We start from the raw sequence: 24,324 nt of genomic DNA on the forward strand, positions 1-24,324 counted from the left end.
TTCATCAGGATCAAACTGTGAAATACTGGTTCAGGAGCACGAGACATTCTTTTCACACATGGATTTGCCACCACAGAGTCCAGACCTGAACCCCATTGAAAATATTTGGGACGTGTTGGAGAAGATTTTACACTGCTTTCAGTCTCCGTTATCAAAATCTTGGCAAAAAAATTAAAGCATCTGTAACGGACATAAATATGACATTTATAGTGACATTCCAAAAGTATTACTCATTGTGTAACAGTCCCTAAAGGCGGACTGAGAAAGAATTGCATGCATGACTTTTTGACAGGACAGTGGAAATGCATATAAAAAATGTTGGCTTTTTTTTTATTTTTAGTTAAAACAAAACATGCACAGAATGATGGAAAAATACCTGCATGCTGTTCTCTCTCATTGTTTTGTCTTTCATTTCTCCATAGACATGATAATGTTCCAATCAGACCTTCCTCAGGGATAAGGATAAGAATAAGAACAACCTGTTCTGTACAGTTATTGGACACCTAATGTGTTAATTGAATCACTATCACTATTCAAAACCCATAATGAAAACATAAAGCAGTAAAGAGATATGGGGACACCCTTTGGTCACAGCTGACTTCATGAGTGGCCCTTTGTGATTAAGTATCATCTTATGTCTTATCATGCCCGCTACCATTTCTTGTTGACTTAACCTACATGTTTTGAAATTGGCCATCATCTGATCTTTCCATGTCTGCACCTGGGACAGAGGAAGAATCAGACCACACTTATATGACTGACAGATGAGTGTATTTTTCCTAGGATTACATGGAGATTACCTGAAACCCCCTATGGCTCTGTGACTCTAGGATTACTCAGCCATTTTTCTTTTCACCGTGAGATGAACATCGTTGGCCTGCCATGTTTTCCCTTCCCCTTTCTTGAATCCCCATTCTGTGGCTGTCACATCACATCTCTCTGTGTGTTCATGATAGTGTGGATCTCGCAGGCCTACAGCACATAATATGTGGTTTAAAGTGCCCTAAAGATGCTGAATGTTAATAACGCTGCCATTTTGCTTCATTTGACTCAGTGCTCTTAGTTTGATTAATGTCAGTGAAAATGAGGCAGGCTGACTGCAGCAGCTGCAGAGCACTGTGTTGAAATAAACGCCTCACTATGAATTAGGTTTTGGCTATGAGAATACACAGAGGACATGAAGAAGAGGCCAGACTGATGGCATATGCAAATTTATTGCCAGCATACATGAATATTTTTACCCATATGAGTGTTGCTCTGCTGTTAAACTAAGCTTTGTGTCACACCCCATGTATGAAAATTATGTCTGTATCTTAAGATGGGAGCTGTTCCTTTTAGTCACTGCTTTTATCACATCTCAGTCTCTGCATTACGGTGCGTGTGTGCATTCAGCTTAAACTACTTCCTCTATCTTTATCTTTGCTCGTAAACTTCATTGCATTCAGCTCAGAGATTAGATGGCACCCCATCTCGTGCCTCTTTATTAAAAGGGCCTCAAAGATGGAATCGACGATGGCATCAGATAATCCAGCATTTCAATTACAAGCTGTCATTAACTGTGTTTCTCAGGGGACTGGCTGAGACAGCATCAGGGAGAGACACTGTACAGCAGGCAGGGCAAATACAGTCATAGCATGGCGTCACATACAGACTTTCCTTCCCACAGTTCACTGAGAGTCACGCTGCATTATCTGTGGGCCATCTGAACACAGGAGACTAAACCTGAACCATCAAGCTCATTGATTTGTTGTCTCTTAATCTTTCAGGGAATTAATTCAGATACAGAGCTGCAGCATGGACCTACCAAGACAGATTCACAAGCACTATTTCCATTACTGTCAGGTTGTTTTTGCTGATTTAGAAGCAATTTAGAGACAACTTTTTCTCTATTGTTTGCATTTTAGAGGACAAGTTTGCTATTTCATTGTTTCTGCAGAATAGATGCTAATACAAAAAAGTCATTAAAAAAAAAAAAATTATTCATTATCTTATTACACAGTAAACTCCTGCAATACACATTTGTAAGGTTTTAAATGAACAAATTCTGTCTTCCTGTCCACTAGATATGCCAGATATCCAGCTGTTATCTCCTTTTATCTCCTTGCCTAATCACATAGGTTATGCATGTCATCAGCATCAGCTAACACCATTGCTTACTGCCTGTCCTTGTACCCGTGTAATCTTTTGGTCGGAGCTATGTTCTGCCCTCCTCAGGCTGTATAGTTGGTGTTAAACTGGTGAATGTTACAGGGTTGGATGTTTTTAGCCATGCATCTATTTTTATGTCACTAGCAGGTGTATTTAACTACCATTTAGTGCCTTTGCTCATCACAGTAAATTAGTACAAAGTGCTTTATTAGTTTGTGGCTTTTATACTGACTGATCAGTTCAGCTGAGGTGTGCTGACATAAGTAGAAGCATACACTTAGCATTTTTTTCCACTTGACCAGCGTATTAACGCTAATTAATGATAATTTTTCCTCTGGTCCCTGGGCAAATTGACAGCAACAACTATTCCAGCAACAGCTATTCCTCCAGAGCTGCTTTAATTGCATGCTGTGCAGATCAGGATCAATAGTTTGGGCTCTGACCCAAAGGAGCACAGATTCCTGACTCTCCTGCTCAGGGGATATGTGAACCACAAGACAGACAGGGACCTGCAGCTGCAGTACACTCATCCCTCAGGCACATCCTTCCCTTATTGTAAGAGCAATATGTCCTTATTTAATCAGACTTTTCTGGCTTGCTGAATGTACTCTGCCAAGATGAGGGCCAATATTTCCATCTTGCAGTGTCAGAATTGTCATTCCTTCCACTATCTGGGTCTTACTGTTTTGAAAGTCACCCTCACAATGTGAAAGAACAGCTACCTTTGAGTTGCAGCTACACCCTGAAAATGGCATGGTTTGACAAAGACACACATCTTTTCATGCAGCCTATTCTTTTGTTGGTATTTTTTTCATTATAATCCCAAGACACACTTCCTGACATGTATATGATCCACAAAAAAAATCTCTCCCAACACTGTTTTGCAAAGCCACTATCTCTGTATGCTGTGGGCTGCCCCACCCAAGAGAAGTGTCATCATTAAACCCTTTAACCCCTGAGTTAGTCTCATTCACTTCTCCGTGTTTTACCCCCCATTATACAGGTGGCAGGGGCTGCACTGTGCATGTTTCTGTCTGTGGAAAGCGCAAAGTCTGTTCTCATTCAAGTTTTTCCTATTGAGCAAACGGTTGAATTTTTATGAATATTTAAAATATATCATATATCAGACGTGTCAGCATTGACATGTCAGGGGTTCTAGACCAAGGGTGTAAAACTCATTCTATTCATGTGGCCCCAATATGAGCTCAAGCGGGCCAGACCAGTAAAATTATAGCATAATAGCCTATAAATAATGACAACTCCAATTTGTTCTCTGTTTTTGTCCAAAAGAGAAAAAAAAAAAAAAAAAATTAGGCTACATTTACAAACTGCAATTTTGACAATATTAGGCCTCCACTTATTTATACAGTGCATTACAGGTTGCAAACACAAAAGGTACCAAACATTTACGGACAGGCATAATTGTTAAAAGTTTGGAGTTCAGAACTAAAGAGTTTGACAACCTTGACTGTTAATATCTTCAGTGTAATTTTTGCACTTCACAAATTCAGTCTGCGGGCCAGATTGACAGGCCAGTTTTGGCCCGTAGGCCATATGTTTGACACCCATGAGCTAGACAATCCAGAGAGTGTTTTCCTCTATTCCAAGATGATAGTGGAGGGTGAAGACCTATCTCCAATGCTGGCACACTGCAAAGTATGAAGATAGGTCTGACTATGTAAGACTCCAGTCAAAAAACACTAAAGCAGTGGATCATGTGAACCACCAGGACGGAACCAAATCAAATCAGTTTCTGTGGGAGGCCCAGGGATTCCTTTAGTGAGTCTCCTTTTGCTCGACAATCATCAGGGCAATGCCTTTATCAGATGTGTAAGAACGATGCACACAAGCTGCAGAGTACCAATGGTTCAGATGAGCAGGGTATGGCAGAGTGAAGGTCAACATGTTTGCCTCTGAAATGTTGGCGTGGTCCACTCTGTTCTCCCTCTTTAACTGACTGGTCCTTTGGAACAGGATGCATTGGGACATCCCTGCTGGACTACTTCCTATATGCCTTCCCTCCACTTCCACTGCTCATGTCAACATAGCACAGAATAGACTCTTACGAGTGTGCAGGGTTGTCAGTGGCCCTTTGGGCTCTCCTGAAGGATGTTCTACTGAGCCACATCTGTGCTACAGTTATTAAGGCCCCTTTGTGTACCATAGCCAGCTTCTATAGACCCAGTGTGGCTGCCCCTGATCCTGTAGTGGCAGAGGTTTGCAACTGATGCATCACGAAGATAGATTTGTTGTGACGTTGTTAGTACTGTATATGTCATTGGGGCTTTACAGACTGTCTCTGGGAGTCATACAGAATTCATAGACCTTTAGTCGGATTCGTAACTCTCATTTTGTTTGTATTGTATTTTTCCTGTCAGTAATGCCAACATCATAGCAGAAGTAGCACAGGAGTAATTAATGATATTAATTGTGGCTGTGTATTTAGGTGTTCTAGTTCCTTGTGGTGTACATGCTGGCTCACTGGCTTATTGGGACACGTAAGGGGAACAGAGCCATCATTAATGTTATCACATCCACCTGTGCTTTTTCTGCTACAAGGCTGGGCGATGAAAAGCACTTTCTGGAAAACTATGTAACAGTGATTTTTGAGGTCTTGAAATCCAAAAAACACATGATCACAATTATATGTAAGTGATTAAAAAATAACTCACATCAAAAAACATCTGTTTATAAATCTGTTACCCTGACACTAACCTGAAGCCCCTCTCATATCGAATAACTTGATGTGAAAGCTGTTACAACATGGTTCCAGTGTAAAAAAAAAAAAAAAAAAGAGGGGTTTATGGTTGTATTATTCACTCGAGCCACGGGCCCTGGTGTTATATGCTTAGTACGGACTATTGTTATCTGAGGAGGATACCCATTGGTAATATTGTACATATGATGCAGCTTCTGTTGTTCTGCTCTGAGCTGTACTGGCAACAGTCCATTAATTCTGAGTTCATCACTAGTACATTCAGCCAAGTATGTCTCTAAGCAGAGTGCTGGTACAGCAAGTTCAGCAATAATACTGAAAAATAACAAGAGAAAAATATGATTAGGTAGCTTAAATGAATAGTGAAACATTGTGAATATGTCAGTGTGATATGATGAGAGGATGGGTTTGTCATTTCATGTTATGCTATATTTGTTTATTGCATTGTCATTGCAAAAAAGATTTACTATTTGGGCATAACATGGATGCAGCCAGTATTATAGAGTGGTACATTATACTGTGAGCCTTAGTTTGTTGCTACAGTTGGATTATGGAAAACATCTCAGTTTCAGTTCAGAGAGTTCCACCAATTCAAGAGTATCATGTTTGGATTTGATAGTTTTTGACTTTGTAAGAACCGTTTCTTTGTCAAATAGCCTAGCTATATTCTTCAAAGTGATTTAAAAATGTATAATGTATAATATATAGTTTGCACAAAAATCAACCCTACCATTATGACCACTGTCAGGTGAAATGGTAATAATGTTTATTATCTTGCTACATTGTCACCTTTCAATGGGTAGGATATATAAGGCAGCAAGTGAACATTTAGTCCTTAAAGTTGATTTGTTGGAAGCAGCAAAATAGGCTGCATAAGGATCTGAGTGACTTTCACAAGGGACATGGATCAGATTTGTTTGTCCAGCACATCCCACTGGAGCTCAAATGGGTTGAAATGACATCATCCTTCCTTAGACCACTCCCAGTAGGTACTAACCAGAGTAGTGCAAGTTACTTCCAAATTGTAATACATTACAGATTACTTGCTCCTGTTATTTTAAAGTAATTCCTTACCATACAATATTACTGTCTCAGAATTGTAATGTGTTACATGACTCCTGTATTACTTTTGAGTTACATACAGACTGTTGTCATAAATGGTGCTAATTAGCTTCTGTAAAGCAGGGTTAGGGTTAGTAATGAGCATACGTCCATGTTGGGAATGTTCTGTCTGAACACCAACAGGAAATAGAACTTTCCTGTTGCATGTTTTGATTTGATTAAGGTCTCACGATCTTGCTGTTGTTGTTGTTGTTGTTTTCATCAGCGCAATTAAATTTTGGATGAAAATTGTGTTGAAACGGAAATGCTGTTGAACATGTACTGAGTAAAATATTACTGAAAATAGATTAGTAATGCCTTACACTACTGCTTTACAGCAAAAAGTAATCTGTTACTGTAATGGATTATTTTTATAACGTGTTACTCCCAACACTGGTAACCACCACAGACTGAGACCACCTGACAAGACCTGTGTTGGAGATGCTCTGACCTAGTCACAAATATCTTTGCAAAAAGTGCTCATATCCTTACACTGCTCATTTTGCTGCTTTCAACACTTTAACTTAAAGGTATCAATGTCCTCCTGCTGGCTAATATATCTAACCCACTGAAATGTGTCATTCTAGTGATGCAATCCACATCCACAGCCTTTTACAAACAGAACATTTTGCCATTATCCATTTTATACAACTAAGTTTATTCCTATGTGGTCCTTAAGGCTAATTAATAAAATATTTAACTGATTAGACAACACACAGTTTTCATGTATATTTTATGATAGTTTTGTTTAAAGTGTTTAATATGTTTATTGAAGTTAAAACAATAATATACAAAAATACTAGGGCTGTCAAAATTAACATGTTAAGGCAGATTAATCCATCATCATGATTAATCTGATAAAAAAATTTAACGCAATTAACTCATCAGCATCGCAGAATGACTCTGAACATCTCTGCCAATGCATTTTGGGCAGTTTGTCCAAGTAGAGTTACTGTCACACATGAACAAATGGGCAGTTGATCAGGTAGTGACAGGCAGCAGAACCAGCCCATAAAGATGGAAGACACTAAACAGCACGTTGGCCCCCTGGATGGAAATATGAGGGCAAAAAAACCCAAGACACAACAGTTGTTTCAAGTTGTTTTGTTGAAACTGTTGAAACAAACTCAGTGGTTCCCAACTTTTTTTGGCATGTGACCCCATTTTAACATCACAAATTTTTGGCGACCCCAGACATTCAAAATTGAGACTTTTTTGGGGGGCTAAAATTAACTTGTTTTTGATCATGTAATAGTTTGTTATACTATGTAGCAAATAAACGTTAATTTTAGATGACATTTAGGCCATATATATAATGGATATTATTATGGATGGAGGCAGAAAAGCCAGGTGTAGATTACTGCACAAAGTGAGAATTTTATTTTCCTTGGTCAGGATATGTACAGTCAGTCCAGCTCGGATTTACAAGGCTGACAGTTAATACTGAACAAACAACAACTCAAACTATGAATTATGAAAGAGCTGCAGCATCTGAAACCGACCACAATGAACATTTGAAAGATAAACAGTACCACAGTGCTTCAGTTTCAGCTTCACAGTTTGTCATGTCTTTTATGTATTGTGATTGTCTCTCTCAACTCAACATATATTTTTGATAAGGTTTTTTTTTTAATCAATTACTAGAAATATCAGGCAACCCCATTTGAATTCCAGGTGACCCCACATGGGGTCCCAACACCAAAGCTGAAAAACACTGAACTAAGTGCATATATATTTCCTTCTTTCTTGAGTTTGTTTGCTCATGCAAAATGAAACGTGATTAATATAGATTAAAAATGATTGATATTCAATCGTGATTAATCGAAATTAATCCACAGCAACCTGATAGAGATACGTGATCATTTTACAGCACTAAAGAATACACAACAAAAACTTAAAAGAAAAAAAATCCCACTCCACATAAATACAAACTCCCCCTCACCACTATCAGAAAAAAACTCTGTAAAACCTAAATATATAGACATTCAGTGAGCAAATCAGAATCAGTGTAAAGATTCATTCTTGTACCTTATTGATGGTGGGTTAAAGAAAGTCATAAAAGGCCTCCACACCTATTTCAAGTAGTGGGGCTGACTTCATAAAATTTTTTACAGATGTCTACAAAGGTCTGCCAAGTAAAATTGTTTCTAAATTATGTAAGGGGCTACAGAAATGAACCCATAAAGACCCAAACATCCACCATCTACCAAAATCATCAACTGATAGAAACGGTTTAATTACTGATGATCGACTAACACATGTAAATAATTGGTGTAAAATACAGTTCTTCATCTTTTCATGGTCATCAGATATGACCCATTTGGACGTTCAGAGGCTCTGTAGTGAATGAGGAAACACCATCATCTTCTCCAACATTGATTCACCAGTAAAACCCATGGAGTTGGATCAATGACAGTTGATAGAGACACTGGGTTTATGTTCGGTTAATGATATATTTTGCTGAAAAAGTCACTTTTTCTTAAGTTTTCTCAATTTTTGATAAAATAATCTTCAACTTTTCTCTGAGCTTTCATGAACATCTACTGATTAGTAAAGTAAAAGTCAGAAAATACCCGATTTTCACTTAAAAAAAACACAAAATACAGAAAATAATATTACAATAAATGGTGATGAACCACTTAAGGATGGTTAAATATGGAGAAAAATGCATCTGGGAACTGCCATAAATGTCACACTGGGTCCTTATGGGTTAAATGGAAACAACACATTATGTGTTAAATCAAAATAGGAGGATGAGCTGGGTATTGTCTTGTCTGAGAGTGATTGGTATACTATGTGCAACACACAACAAACATCTGCGAGCTCTAAAAGATGGAGGGAATTTGGGTGGAAAAGCCTGATCAGATTCTTTATTACACCACATATCACTACTGAAGTAAAGGGACATCAACAATATTGTTGGAGACAGTGTGGGCACGCAATTGCTAATCACTCTCACATTTTCTGGACTTGTATAGAATTGAAATCTTTCTGGGAAAGGCTTTTTGAAATAATTGAGGGTATTATGACCTTCACAATTCCTAAGGACCCCAAATTCCTTTTGCTGGAACTGCTACCTGGAAAGAAGACAAATAGCTCTTTAAAATTCTTATAATCGCTTCCAAAAAGGCCATTACAAGGAACTGGCTCAAAACAGATGCACCTTGTGAGGATCAGTGGCTAGCTATAATAGAGGAAATATACTCCATGAAAAGACTAACTTACTACCTACGACTCAAAAAAACATATCTTCGTGAAACGCTGGAGAAAATGGCTGGACTATAAACAAAACAAGGCTCAATTACTGCTGTCTGTGGTTAAACCCTTTCATGCATGAATTATGAGAACATTAATCAAGATTTTTTTTTCCCTGAGTGGTTTTTATTCCTCTTTAGGTATGAAAAAAAAAAACAATGTGATTGAAATTTTTTTATGAAGCTTTTTTTTATGAAGTCACAAAATGTCACTCAGCTGGACATCATACATTTAATTTTAGAAGCAAAGAAAGATGTATTTAATATACTGTGTAAAAACTATGAAATAAAAACATGTTTAATGCTGCTAATCTGATGTTTTCCCACATTTTATCAGACTAATACTAATTATTACTCACTTCATGAAGATAATATGCAAAAAAAACAAAAACCATGTTGTTTAACCCATAAGGACCCAGTGTGACATTTGTGGCAGTTCCCAAATGAATTTTTCTCCATATTTAACCATCCTTAAGTGGTTCATCACCATTTAGTGTAATATTATTTTCTGTATTTTGTGGTTTTTTAAGTGAAAATCGGGTATTTTCTGACTTTTACTTTACTAATCATGTAGATGTTGATGAAAGCTCAGAGAAAAGTTGAAGATTATTTTATCAAAAATTGAGAAAACTTCAGAAAAAGTGACTTTTTCAGCAAAATATATCATTAACCGAACATAAACCCAGTGTCTCTATCCACTGTCATTGATCCAACTCCATGGGTTTTACTGGTGAATCAATGTTGGAGAAGATGATGGTGTTTCCTCATTCACTACAGAGCCTCTGAACGTCCAAATGGGTCATATCTGATGACCATGAAAAGATGAAGAACTGTATTTTACACCAATTATTTACATGTTAGTCGATCATCAGTAATTAAACCGTTTCTATCAGTTGATGATTTTGGTAGATGGTGGATGTTTGGGTCTTTATGGGTTAAAAAAGCAAAAAAACAAAACTGTTAATTACAGTCAAATAACAATTAACAATTTTTTTTACCCTCAAACATTCATTCATTATCTGAACCTGCTTTATCCTCACTAGGGTCACAGGGGTCGCTTGGAGCCTATCCCAGCTACTTACGGGCTAAGGCGGGGTACACCCTGGACATTTCGCCAGTTCATCACAGGGCTGAACATATAGAGACAAACAATCACTCTCACATTCACACCTATGGGCAATTTAGATTAACCAATTAACCTATCAGTGCATGTCTTTGGATGGTGGGAGGAAGCCGCAGTACCCGGAGAGAACCCACGCAGACACGGGGAGAACATGCAAACTCCACACAGAAAGGTCCCATCCCCCGTTGACTGGTGTTGGAATCAAACCCAGGACCTTCTTGCTGTGAAGCACGAGTGCTAACCACTGCACCACCCGTTAAACATGTTACTGCAAATCAGGTTTATTTAAAACAGCACAGTTACAGTAATGGTATGAATTTCAGTCTATGGGATGATGCCTAAGTGTCCACTGTGTTGGCTGATATGGAACTAAAACAACAAAACCCATGAATATAGAATAGATCAGCTTTGAACAGATGTCCACTGTAGTGACCAATATGCATGAAAGGGTTAAATATTTTATGGTCAACCAGTGACCCCAGGTTTGTGTGTTTTGTGTGTTGTATTGTCTGTTTGTTGAAAAAACAAACAAAAACAAAGTATACAGGGTGGGGAAGCAAAATTTACAATATATTGAGGCGGGGATTGAAAGACAGTGTATGACCAATTAGTTTATTGAAAGTCATGATAATTTATTTGCCACAAGAAAATTTACATAATAGAAAATGTTTTTATTCTATGTGTCCTCCTTCTTTCTCAATAACTGCCTTCACACGCTTCCTGAAACTTGCGCAAGTGTTCCTCAAATATTGGGGTGACAACTTCTCCCATTCTTCTTTAATAGTATCTTCCAGACTTTCTCGTAATAGTTTTGCTCATAGTCATTCTCTTCTTTACATTATAAACAGTCTTTATGGACACTCCAACTATTTTTGAAATCTCCTTTGGTGTGACGAGTGCATTCAGCAAATCACACACTCTTTGACGTTTGCTTTCCTGATTACTCATATGGGCAAAAGTTTCTGAAAAGGTATGGATAATAGTGTTAGGTATGATTATGACATCAATATATGTTTGGTTTCAAAACAATTGATGTAGTGCCTGCTGAGAAAAAACAACTAAATGTTCATTGTAAATTTTGCTTCCCCACCCTGTATATATATAAAAAAGGCTTCCACACCTGATCTTTTCATGTGTTTATAAGAGTAACAATCCGTGCGTTTACATGACAATTTTTATTCCTGGTTTAATCTGAATAAACGTTAGATCCTATGTAAGTTGACCATGTAAACACCTTATTCCAGTTGAAAAAGAATAGTTTGGAATAAATTTCAATCTGAATAAAGTCACTGGTTTAATCCCATTTTAATTCCGAACTAAATTATTCCTCGGACATGTAAACCCTTTTTTCTGTGTGGACTTTATTCCTGCCATTCTGCGCATGCTCGTTGTCTTGTCCTGTCGTGATGACGCACACATTCTGCGCTGGCGGAAGAATATGCAGTGCAGTATTGAGGTTTTGCACATATGTCACATGATCACGTGGTTTTCTGTTCTCGACGCCATATTGGTAGGCAAGCTTTCCTTTGGATCGTACGTGTTAAATGATGGACCTGCTAAACTCCTGTGTGCCGTTTATTACTTAGCTTTCACCAATTATAAGTTAGGCATACAGACCGCTTGGTTCCGTTGGTGGCAGTGATGGTTCTGTTCTGCTGACCGTTGTTTATAGTTATTACTGCGGTTAGCATAGCTTCTCAGTATAGTTAGCCTGAGTGTCTGTCGCGTTTAGCGGCCTGGAATAAAAGAATTTTCATCATGTGGTACGGTGGTGAGGACCCCTTTAAACCTACCAGGAGGGCTTCCCCTGGCCTATCACCCTATAGAGACGGAGTGGTTGTGGATCTATCTGCTCCCTTTGCCGGTGATGGCAGCCAGAGTTTCCTCAGCTGGAAGTGGCAGTCGGAGCTATGGCGGGCGACACCGGTGAGTTCAGCGGGGAGCTGGTTACAATACTCCGCACCCGTCTGTGCCAGTCTGCTCTTCTACTATGGGACAGCCTTCCCAATGCGGTCAAGTCAAATTATGCGGCCGTGAAAGAGAGGATGGGATCGGCTTTTGGACAGAGACAGTTAATGGACCGTTTTAGAGCTAACATATCAGCTCGTTCATGAGTTCAGGGCAGAGCCTGGAGGTGCACGGCTGATGTGAGCCGGCTGGTAGCTGGTACTCCTGTTTTTGCCACCGAGTTGCGTGCACATCACTGTTGTTAGTAAATATTGAAACTCATCTATAGTGCCTTTATCACAAGCAGACATACTTGCAAATAACAAAATGCACAAACACGAGTCCAAAGAAAAACACGTTATAAAGCAACAGTTCTGACTTTCTGGATCCAGATAGCGTGCCTACCAATATGGCGGTGTAAACAACAATCACATGACCAGTGACGTCAGCTGGAAGTCCTCAATAGTCTTACCTAACTGCTCCAGTGGGCTATTCTGATGGGATCTACCAGCCTCTAAAACCCTGAAGGAATAGTTCATCACCTGTTTTTTTTATTAATTCATTTGTCTTGCACTAATGAGTTTGATAAGTGGGCTAAACAGTTTGCACTGCAGTGCACTGACTGCCTTGTTCTCGCAGCCCTTCCGTTAGCTTAGCTTAGCCTAGTTTAGCATAACCGCTTCATTCCTACGGTCAGACATAGCCAGGCTTTTATAGGTGATCCGTAGTATTTTATGAGTGATTTCGTGAAATTCAGTTCTCCCTACGGTGGGGTCAATATGATCACAAATTGAGGCTCAAATCATGGTGATGTGACTTACTGCAGTAATAAAATCTTGGGAAATAAAAACTAATGCAAAGCTAAAACGGTAAAGCAAAGCTAATTTAGCGCATGCATCCCTTCCAACAAAAAGATTTTCCAACTTTCGTCAACACAACAGTCCCAAGATTGTATGAGTGCAGTAAGTCGCAGATCTAAAGAAATAATTAGGGAGAATCGGATTTCACAAAATCGCTTACAAAAGACAACAAATCACCTTTAAAAAGCTGGTTATGTGTGACCATGGAAATGCAGTGACTATGCTGAGCTAAGCTAACAGAAGGGCTGCGAGAACCCTTTAGCTCACTTATCTACCTCATTAATACCTCATGTAAACCTTTATTCGTGTTTAACATTTCCATGTAAACAGTTGAGAAAATACTTTAGTTCTGAATTAATTTCTTCTGGAAAAATAAATCGGATTTAAAAAACATTATGTACGAGGGCCGTTCAATAAGTTCATGGCCTCACCCAGAACAGAACAACACAGACTGATAATTTATATTTTATTTTTCAACATAATCTCCATTTACAGCAATGCACTTGGTCCATCGATGTACAAGCATCACTATCCCATCACGAAAGAATGTAACATCCTGTATTATAACAACCAGTATTTCTGGGTGAGGCCATGAACTTACTGAACAGCCCTCGTAACCGTACCCAATATGATCACATTAGTTTTGCATTAGTTTTGTTGTGGAGCTGATGGTGATTTCATTATAGTAAGTAGTCATCATGTGACATTTGATGGTGTAAACACAACTTCAACATGAATGTAAATAAAGGCTTCTATTTAATTACTACCCATAATACCTCTATCCTCTCCATCACCCCCCTCTTCACCTCTCTGTCAACAGCAGACTCCTATAGGCTGATCAGTGGGTAGTTTTATCCCAGCCTCAGCATCCTCCTCTCTCTCTCTCTTCTCTCTCTCTCTCTCTCTCTCTCTCCTCTTCTTCCTCCTCCTCCTCCTCCTCGTCCTCCCAGAAGAGTAAATCCGACAGCCGGTGTGCGAGTGCAGTGTGTTGTTTTTTGTTGTTGTCCGAGACCATGGTGGAAATTACGGATATCGTGTGCCTTGTCGTCCCGCTGGTGATGCTGGTGGGGTCCAGCCACCAGACCGAGGCGAAGAGCGTCAAAGAGGCGGAAAAAAACGGGGAATTTCATGGAAGACGAGCAGTGGCTGTCCACCATTTCACAGTACAGCCGCAAGATCAAGCACTGGAATCGCTTCAGAGACGTAAGTCCGCCGTGTTGATTGAGAGATGCGCGGTAATGCGGTAAGCCGAGCTGACGGGAAACAAGCAAAGCATTGGAAAGAAGCAGTAAAAAACACTTATGACACACTTGGATCATTGCGCACAAACTTAGTCCGATTGCTGTGTTGTTTTAAAACGAACATAAACACACTGGGAAACGCGCACAAGCATCTGATTTGATCATATTATAAAGAGCAACAACACGCCTATGCATGAGTAAGTGTGTCTGAAAGTGCAGATTCACTACACTTTACAGTTTGTTCACATTCATTTCATTTTGTTTTGGTTGTTGTAATATTGTGTTTACATTAAACATCCTAGTTGGCCATGGATAGATGTGTCCCCCCTCATGAGAGCACCCACTGGATGTTTTACTTTTCTTAACTTTCTCTTTATAAATTTGCTCAATGTAATAATAAAATAATTCTTGAAGCAAACAACACAGGAACAATGCATGAATTAACTCATTAAAGCTTAATATTACAAAGCTGTGACTCCAGAGTGGTATAGTTTACATCTGTCCTGCCTGGTTTCCCCCTTTTAATGAGCTTTTAGTTAATTGCTAGGAATTTATATTATGGACCCTCTTGCACAGCAGAAACAGTCCAGACCCACTCCATCATACTGCCCTTAATGTAGGTTTCCTCAGGATGTGTCTCTGGACGGGTCTCAGGAGATTTAACAAACAAGAGAATGAAGCAATTAGAGCAGAGAGGCGGTGATTGATTGATGTACATATTCACCTACTGAACAGACCAAACTGGGTTGCATGGATTGATTAAAAGCCTGCAGGGTATGCGTGTTGATATATTGCTGTGTCTGTAAATGTATGGATGTATTTCTGCCTCCGGCTCTGGGAAATGATTACTAATGATCACAACAGGATTTGGACAATAGTGCAGTTGGATTATATTCCACATGAATCCTGTTAATTGAGTTTTAATTGATCCGGGGTGGTTGCTAGTATAGCACGTCATGGGTATCATTATTGGATTTGAAGTGAGTAATTGGCTTTAGCTTTGAGGAAGCCATACGAGAACAGCAGTATATCGTCTTAAAAGGAGGAAGAGGAGGAGGTAAGCCTTCCAGAATAATGCCCTGACCAGTGAGGCGGTGTTGTTGATCGACAGTCATTCCTACTTGGGTCATGGACGCCCCTGAAGAAAAGGTGAATGTGTGGGAAAATTGGCCGTTCGCCTCCTGGGGAGGGATTAACTGTATGAGTGCAATTACTGAAACCGTGGGCAGTGTCCTCTGGAAGTGTACTTTGGGAAGTAATTCAGATTAAGTCTGAATTGTTGTAGCATTTTAACTGAGTAGCTGATGTTCTGTATTCACCAGCTTTGATCCAAATCAGTCACCAGAGCCTCACTCTTAATCCAGCACAAAAATGTTATCATCAAAAGTATCATATTATTAATAAAGTTGAACTAGATGCAAAACATTGAAGCAAAAGTGGCAGCTTCCTCTTAGTATTGCCATCCAGTATAAAGATGTCATGTGCTACTTTGCTTTTTCCTCAGTTTAACATCAAAGCTGCTTTTAAAACCCAAACAGCCTTTACATTTCCACCATTTCATAACATCTTTAATGATCAGTATTCCTAGCGGTGATTTCCTCTGTGTGTGTAGGTTTCTGCATGCGATTGTGTTGAGGCTGTCGTATGTGAGTACATGTCAGCGTCACACACACGTGCATGTGTTTGCAAGTGTGTTGAAGGGCAGGCGTGATGGTGGTGGTGTCTCTGGTGATGATAATGATGATGATGATGGTGATGATGACAGGAGGAACATCAGAAAAGCGAACCACTGAAACACCTGGGGGAATCGCCAATAGAAACAGCTTTGATTTCAGCTGGCTGCCGTAGCAACAGCAGCCTCTCTGTTACAGTGCTGAAATGGAGCATGTATCACTGGGAGTTTGATGGCTTTATCCCCTCACCAGTTCTGCTTCAGGGTGAAGGAAGAAGTGGAAGCATCTTTTATTAGGATCTAGTAGATACCTTCCACTGATACACCATTTTTATACCCAGCAATTCTTTTTATGATGATTCTGAAGCTGTAACCTTTAATTAGGCCTGCATGATGTGATGTACAATAACACTGCTCAATACTGGTATGATAGGATTTAAATCAAAAAAATAACTTCAACCTGGATCCATGTATCCAGTGCTTCATTGGATATTTGGATGCTGAGCAAGAAATGCAAAGTACATGTAAATAAAGCTATCTTTGTTACTCATTTAAATTCAGGCTATGATGTGTAATGTATTGTGCACATATTCACAATGATTAAACTGTGACTCATTAGTCAGTGCTACATTTAATTAATGGTAATGGATTAAATACGTGATGTGACAGGTTTTACTTGTGACAACAGCATGTCTTTCAGTGCACTGTATTTAATTTAATGAATCACAGCTTTACCATTAGTTCATTCTCACTACTACAATTGTCCAATTAATGTACGCAGTTTTTTGGGGGGGTCAAAAGCTCTAAAAACCTCTCCATACATTACCTACAAAGTGATGGTTTGTACCCACCTGTAAACACTAGGAGTGTAACAGTACAGAAAAATTTCAGTTCGGTACAGGAGTTTTCGGTTCGATATATTTTCGATATGTTTTCAGTGCAGCTGGGGGGGGTGTCTCCATAACTACCGAAAACCTAAAGTGAAACTTAACACGCTTCGAACGTCTGACCCAGCTTCTGTGCCTCTGTTATACTCTCCGTTTTCATGCTTACCCCCTCTTATTGGCGTCCCAGCCTCAGAATAAAATGTTTTGTTTTTTTTTTGCAGTGGCACTGACAATTGAGAATGTATATATATAGGGGAAACCCTGAACATGGGTTCTGCTTGCAGTCACCTTGCTCATACTGTATGTGTGTTCCACTTCAAGGTTCATGAGGAAACTTAAGGCGAGTGTTTGCATTCTTCACATAGGCTACATGTATTCATTTGGTACACCTCTGTGTTGTATCGAAGGCCCCGAACTGAAATGGTTCGGTACAAACAAGTGCACCGTTACACCCCTAGTAAACACTGTTATGTTATAAACATTTAAAGTACTGGTATTAGTGATGCAGCCAAAAGATGAAGAGGTGAATGATAGTTACATTTGTGGATGCCAGGTACCACCCAGCCCCTCAAAACAAGCCTTGTGTTTACTGTGTGCTTCAGATGCCTCCAAAAGGCCAAAACAAAACTTGTTAGTGCAGGTTCAGTGAAAACTGCTGAATACTGCAAATGAGCAAGAACCTCAATTTGAACAAAACCTAAACTGAAAATAAGCACAACTGTTGTGGGAATCATCTAGTTGATGTATAAAGAACAGTCAGTGACACACTTACAGGTTTTCACATTTCATAAATTAATGTTGACTTGCATAGTCCTCCGAGAGCACAACGTTGAATATTAATTCAACACTGGAAAGCAATAATCAAAGCTGCACAACATGAAAGAGAAGCCCTTTCATTCCCCTTTTTGCGTGTACACACACAAACCCTCACACATATAAACACACACAATATATAGGCTGCAAAATACATACTATAAATATTTCATATGCATTCTCTTACCAAATGTAAAAGCAGCTGTGTGCTTGAATCAGGACAAGAGGCTTTTTCCCTTTCAATAAAAATAGCTTCGGTGCTTCAATTCAATCTATTTCACAGGAAGACAAGGCGATTAGATTTAACAGTTAGTCAACAAATAATAGAATGGAATACCTTCAATCCTTTAATCTGACAGGTGCACTCAACATTTCATTCCACTAATGCACCAGATCCAGGGTGAAATAAAGGAACATGGGGGAAAGCACTATAACAGTGACTGGATGCAGGTTGTACTTCAGTGTCAATAGATTATATAGCACCGTTTAGTTCGTTCATCCAGTCATTTTCTAAACCAGTAAGATAAAAAAGTAATAATAATATTAGTAATGATAGGAGTTGTTCATTATATTTAAATATCGCTTAAATAATGAATCTGATGATGCATAGATTCTCAGTAATTTTTCATTTATTGACGTATTCACACCCTGATATGTTTTATTTTTCCCTGCCATGGACTGTTACCGTTAAACAATTATGAAATCACAGCTGAGCTTTACATTACATGAAGTAGCATTTTTAACAAAATGAGGGCTTTTTTTTGGTCCAACAGGCTCAATTATTTTATAAAGCAAGAAACCATTTTGTCAAATATTGGACAATAAGACAAACAAAGAAAGGACATAGGCTACCAGTTAAAATGTGTGAATAAAATTAATATTTAATTCATCAACATGGTTTTCAGGATAAAGAGAAAGCAGCATTTTTTTCCCCTGGAGTTCATTTGGCAGTGGAATTATGTGACTTAAAGATAGGGATGTGCAGCACTTAGAAAAGACTGAAGGTGGAGGTTCATCACTTGCAGCCTGTTTATGATCATATGCACTCATTTTCACTGTAAAAGCCCCTTGACTGTGTTATGTATTTTTGCTAGGAAGTCCAACACCCCCATTCCCCAGTATGACATACAAATCCACAAACGTAGTTACAGGGACAATTAGATGTCAGTTGGGATCATCTCAGTTGACAAGGGGCCGTCTATCTATTTTCATTTCAGTACACTAGTGCATTTTATGCATAGCCAATCCAATTTGAAGAGTGTACTAAAGCCAAATCAACAGCAGATTCAATTTTTTGCTTAACTTGCCTTGTAAAAATGATACTGTCCATGAAACTGCCAACCCATGAAATTGGTCTGATGTTTTATTTCTGCATATTTAAGATAAACTCAGTTATGTGCCCAAAATGGATGATGATTACCAGTGCACAGCAATACAAGTTAGCCAAAGCTCAGATGTTTATTGGCAGCGTTCATCGCTACGGCACAAATGGGCCCAGTGTGTTTATGATGTGATTTTTGTGTTTTATTTCCTTAATTTGCTCTGCTCCATTCCGTCTCATCCCGCACTGCCTGTGCCTGGTAAATCCTTATCTTAAAAATGCATGCCTTTCATTTCAGGCAGCTCCGGACCACACAGTACCACCACCACAACTCCTCCCTGCACCTGTTAGCCTCTGACTTCATTTTTAATGAGCAGAAAACATTCAGCACAAAAAAAAAAAAAAAACTTCACCTCTCTAGTCAACATCAGTCAATTAAATATGTAGAACGGTGGAAGCACGCAGAGCGCATTCCGGGCTCATGTTCTTTTACACCACAATTGTTGGAGAGAATATTTGCAATGCAGCTATGTCGCCTTTTGCGTTCCTCCCAAGCAGAAATTTTATGATCGGGTGTCCCACTCTGCCCCTTTTTTATCATCACTTCACCATAGCATACGCAACATAATTGTGGATAATGGCATCTGTAAAACTGGAGCCAAATACTCCATTAAAGACTATCCAGACGAAGACTAAATTATTATCACAAATCCTGCACTCACGCTGGTTTCCTATCACACAGCCGCTCATCTATCCCAGCGCTCTGATGTTAGAATAGACTGCTACTGATGCATTAATGCTATAAATGATGATAACGCGTTATCAGACATCCATTAGTCTATCTAGTCATGCATTATTCTGGCGTAAGTCCTTCTTTATCACACTCAAAATTCTTTATGAGGCTGCAGAAGTCCACAGCTTAGTTAGCAGTCGAAACGGAGCATCTCATCTCAGTCACCTCCAAAAGTGGTGGTGGTGGGAGATGGGGAGGGGTACTCTGGTTGTTCAGGATTTGGAGGGACTACTGGTGCTCTGTGGGGTGCCTTGGCTTGCTACCAGAGACCTAGGTGGGCTGTAATTGAGTAGGGAAAAAAGCAGCCTTTCATCATGCCTTGCTTGCACAGCTACAGCTACAGCTGCCCCCCCCCCTTCTGCAGTACAGTCACAGCTGAAGGGCACAGGTGCTGCAGAAAGACACACAGAAAGAGAAAGCACTCGCTAAGTAGTACAGAACAGAAAAACGAATTACATTTCTTAGCAGACTCAGTCGCGTGCTAAATTACGACGATGCGTCTAAACTCAAAACACTCAGGTATGGCCCCAGAAAAACACAGAGCTGCTGCAGATTTCTGTTACTCATTCCTCTTTTTACATATGCAAGATTTACAGTACCTGCCTGCATGTTGCTGCATTTTAATGTTTTACATGCATGACTTTTCAGAGTGACCTGCTTCTGTCCTGGATACACCTGGGAGTCACAGTGCCAAGGTTGTTCACTGCAAAAAAAACAGTGCCATTTAGGTCTGAACTTGTAATGAGCTCTATGTGGGATAACTGCTAATGTCCTCCTGAAGTAAAAATGGGCAGTTATCATGCTGTGTAGAATTGCTTGTCTGAGGTATTGAAAAAAAGCAATGTGACTAAATTTGGCTTGTACATGCACATTTGTCAGCACCATTTATGCCATGTGAGGGACATAATTGTTGCTCTGTTGGGCAGATAGATTTATTTAATACAGAGGTCCAGGTGTTTCTTTTCCTTCAGCTTTCTTTGGTTCAATAGGAGATATACAGCATTTGTTAAACCAAAACATCTTTCTTTTTATTTCCATATGTCTACTGCACTTACTTTACTGCACTTCATTAGAAATATTGCACCGTTGTCATACCTGCTGCTGCTCTGATCCATTATTCACCTCATAACTGTTACTGTTTTGTACTACTACTGCTATTGTAAATAGACTTACATATGCACTTCATATTCTATTATAGTTTATTCTTTATACCAGCTATTTAACCCTTTCATGCATGAATTGTGAGAACCTTAGTCAAGATTTATTTTTTGAGTGTTTTTATTCCTCCTTAGCCATGAAAAAAAAAAATGCGATCGAGTTTTTTTTTTCTATTGAGTTACAAAAATATCCATGCATTTAATTTTTGAGGAAAAGAAACGTGTTTAAAACCCAATATCAGAAAGTGATATGAAAACAATGAAATAAAAACATTTTTAATGCTGCTAATCTGATGTCGTCTCACATTTTAACATATTCTAATGTTAGTAATTACTCACTTCATCGAGATAATATGCAAAAAACTAGAAGCACTCGGAGAGCGCAGACCTCCGCCAAGGCTGATCAGTGGCCCCCCCTGTGGGCCCCCCCCACGCCAAGGAGGTTATGTTTTTGCCAGGGTTTGTTTGTTTGTTTGTTTGTTTGTTTGTCTGTTTGTCTGTCCGTTAGTGTGCAACATAACTCAAAAAGTTATGGACAGATTTTGATGAAATTTTCAGGGTTTGTTGGAAATGGGCCCCCCCGTGGGCCCCTCCACCCCCGATCACCACCAAAATTTAATCATTTCTTCCTTATCCCATTTCCAACAAACCCTGAAAATTTCATCCAAATCTGTCCATAACTTTTTGAGTTATGTTGCACACTAACAGACAGACAAACAGACAGACAGACAAACAAACAAACCCTGGCAAAAACATAACCTCCTTGGCGGAGGTAAAAATACTTTTTGTCTAACAAATAACAATTGAGTTACACTCAAACATGTCACTGCAGATCAGGTTTATCAAGAACAGCAAAGTTACAGTAATGATATGAATGTCAGTGTATGGGATGATGCATGAGTGCCCACTGTGTTGGCTGATATGGAACTAAAACAACAAAACCCATTAATATACAAGAGAACAGCTGGAGAATAACTGTCCACTGTAGTGACCTATGCATGAAAGGGTGAATCTTATTCTGTTTTCACCTCATTTAAAAATCATTTACATGGCTTTTTTATTTCCAAAATGAGAGAGAAATGATATATACAATTCTCTGTATGTCCTGTTCGTCTAGTTCATTGCAACTAGTAATACTAGTACTAATAATCATGTAATACTGTGATACCATTAAACCGAGATGGATGTGCTACCATGAAAATCTCAAACTATACTAGGACTGCGCAATATGGCCAACATGAAGTCAAGACAAAACAAAAAAATAGTTTTCTTTGCTTGAATTAAACACTATAATTGGTTAATATCAATAAACATCTATGGTTGGTCTTTACAATATGGCTCTGTAATAGCCTAACATTGTAATATTGAGGTATCGAAGTTGTAGTAATGTAGTAATACCATGTAGTTACCAAAGTAATAATCATGCAACAACATAATGACTAATCTTGGGAGTAGAAGTATTACAATACTGAAACTCATTTTCAGCTTTGGAGAAAATGCTGTTGCGGTAGTACTGAATAAATGATATGTTTAATGTGACATAATCCGTGGAAATACATCTTCAGTGGTGTTTTCTATGTGCAACTGCAACGACAATACCCAAAAAGTAGTGCATGTGAGGGTGTCAATATGCATCATCGGTTAACAAAACAAAAAATTAAATAGAATAAAGCACTGCTGATAACTCATGGCCACAGAGGCATTTTCACAATGAATAGATCATAACAACCAAAAATATTTGTTGTGTAAAAAAGTTCTATGGAGGAAACACCAATTTTGATCCACAATTCAAGCAATTTTCACATAAACAAAAACTCCATTAATTGAATTAAAGCTGTACTGTATGATGTGGCATTTTTACACTTTTCTTTTGTCATCTTAAAATGCTCCTAATAAGCGTGTGTTAAACTAAAATGTAAAAGAAATCCACCAGGTATTGAAACTCAAAAATGTTTAATTCTCGTATATTTCTGATAAAAGTCTGACCAATCATTTTAGTCGGTCCGAATAAAATAATTGGCCGAACCTGGCTGAGCCTCCTGTCAATCATCCATTACAGCCGTCCAGCATCCGATCCATTATCGCCGTCTCACATCCTATATGGGTACCTCTGAATCTGACGCATCACTCGCGCTGCTTCTCTTGTCACTGACCACAGTCTACTGTCTAGGATGTGTATGGATAGAACTCAAATGCACATGTGGAAGGGAATAAACGGATTTATTAACAGAAACAACAACTAAGGAGAACAAACAGGAGTCCGATGAATGAAGGATGGAGATAAAAGTCCGGAAGTCAGCTGTACTGGACTGAACAGGTCTGCATAAAGCTCAGCTTTTATGATGGTGGGACTCATACAGGTACATGTACATGGTGTCACACAATGTAGGATTATGTAGGATGATAAATGTATGGACTATGAAACCTCAAATGTCCACGGAAAAATTTGCGGAGGCCACGCATTCACAGTGCGCGCGCCCGTCGCCTGAGCATCTCATCTTTGTGGTGCAGTGAGGACACTGACCCAGCTCTGCACAGACCACACCCTTAAATACAGGGTCTACTGATGGAACAGGGGCCGTGGGCCCGCGGCAGGTGGATGATGCATCTGATTACTGAGGGAGGGGTCTGCGGACACACCGAAGTGGACCGGACCTGCCCCTCCGCTTCCTCCGCACGCATCAGGTGAGAGGAGGCGAGCATCAGAGCTCAGGCAAGGGGAAGTGGGCGGGGCTTTGGAGGGAGGCGGGTTGTTCATATTCAAACTTTTACTAAGTGCTGTGAGAAATGCCACATCGGTAGGTATAGCTTTAAAGCCATGTATTTCTTAGCCCAACATACAGTTATATGAATGTAAATACAGTTACTCTCAGGAGCATCAAAAAAATCCATCTTCTCAGGACTAAATATTTTATATTAGTAAATTTAGTTGCAACTTTATAAAAATCTGCATTCTGTTCATAGTTTCTGCTCATATTAAAATGCTGTATGGCTTTTTAAATTATTACCGTGGCTTGTGGCTTTTGAGACTCTGCGTGGCATTCAGTTCGACAGCAGGTCCAATAAATCACAGCCGTCGTTCTTTCAAAACCAACAATAACTCTAAGTGGCAGTGGCTGTCCCTGCAGAAAATGCCACACAAGTGTTATTACCTTTGGGCTCAAGCCAGACTGAGTCACAGCCAGTGTGCACTCAGCTCTCACAGGTACAGTAGCTGAGAATATGATTACTGCAGGGAAAAGCTGGAAGTGGTTGGAAAGTGTGGAACACCATGTATATAAGTGTATAAGA

General features: G+C 39.2%; 1 protein-coding gene across 1 annotated transcript in view; it reads left to right on the forward strand.

The window, feature by feature from the left end:
• The first annotated feature begins 14,055 nt into the window (after positions 1-14,055).
• spock2 (SPARC (osteonectin), cwcv and kazal like domains proteoglycan 2) overlaps positions 14,056-24,324 on the forward strand; it is a 67,243-nt gene continuing 56,974 nt past the window's right edge. The window contains 2 exon segments of the mRNA XM_030156312.1: positions 14,056-14,261; positions 14,263-14,352. Of these exon segments, the coding sequence (XP_030012172.1) occupies positions 14,163-14,261; positions 14,263-14,352 (189 nt within the window). The 5' untranslated portion in view covers positions 14,056-14,162.

Source organism: Sphaeramia orbicularis, chromosome 15 (genome assembly GCF_902148855.1).
Source record: "Sphaeramia orbicularis chromosome 15, fSphaOr1.1, whole genome shotgun sequence".
NCBI lineage: Eukaryota > Metazoa > Chordata > Actinopteri > Kurtiformes > Apogonidae > Sphaeramia > Sphaeramia orbicularis.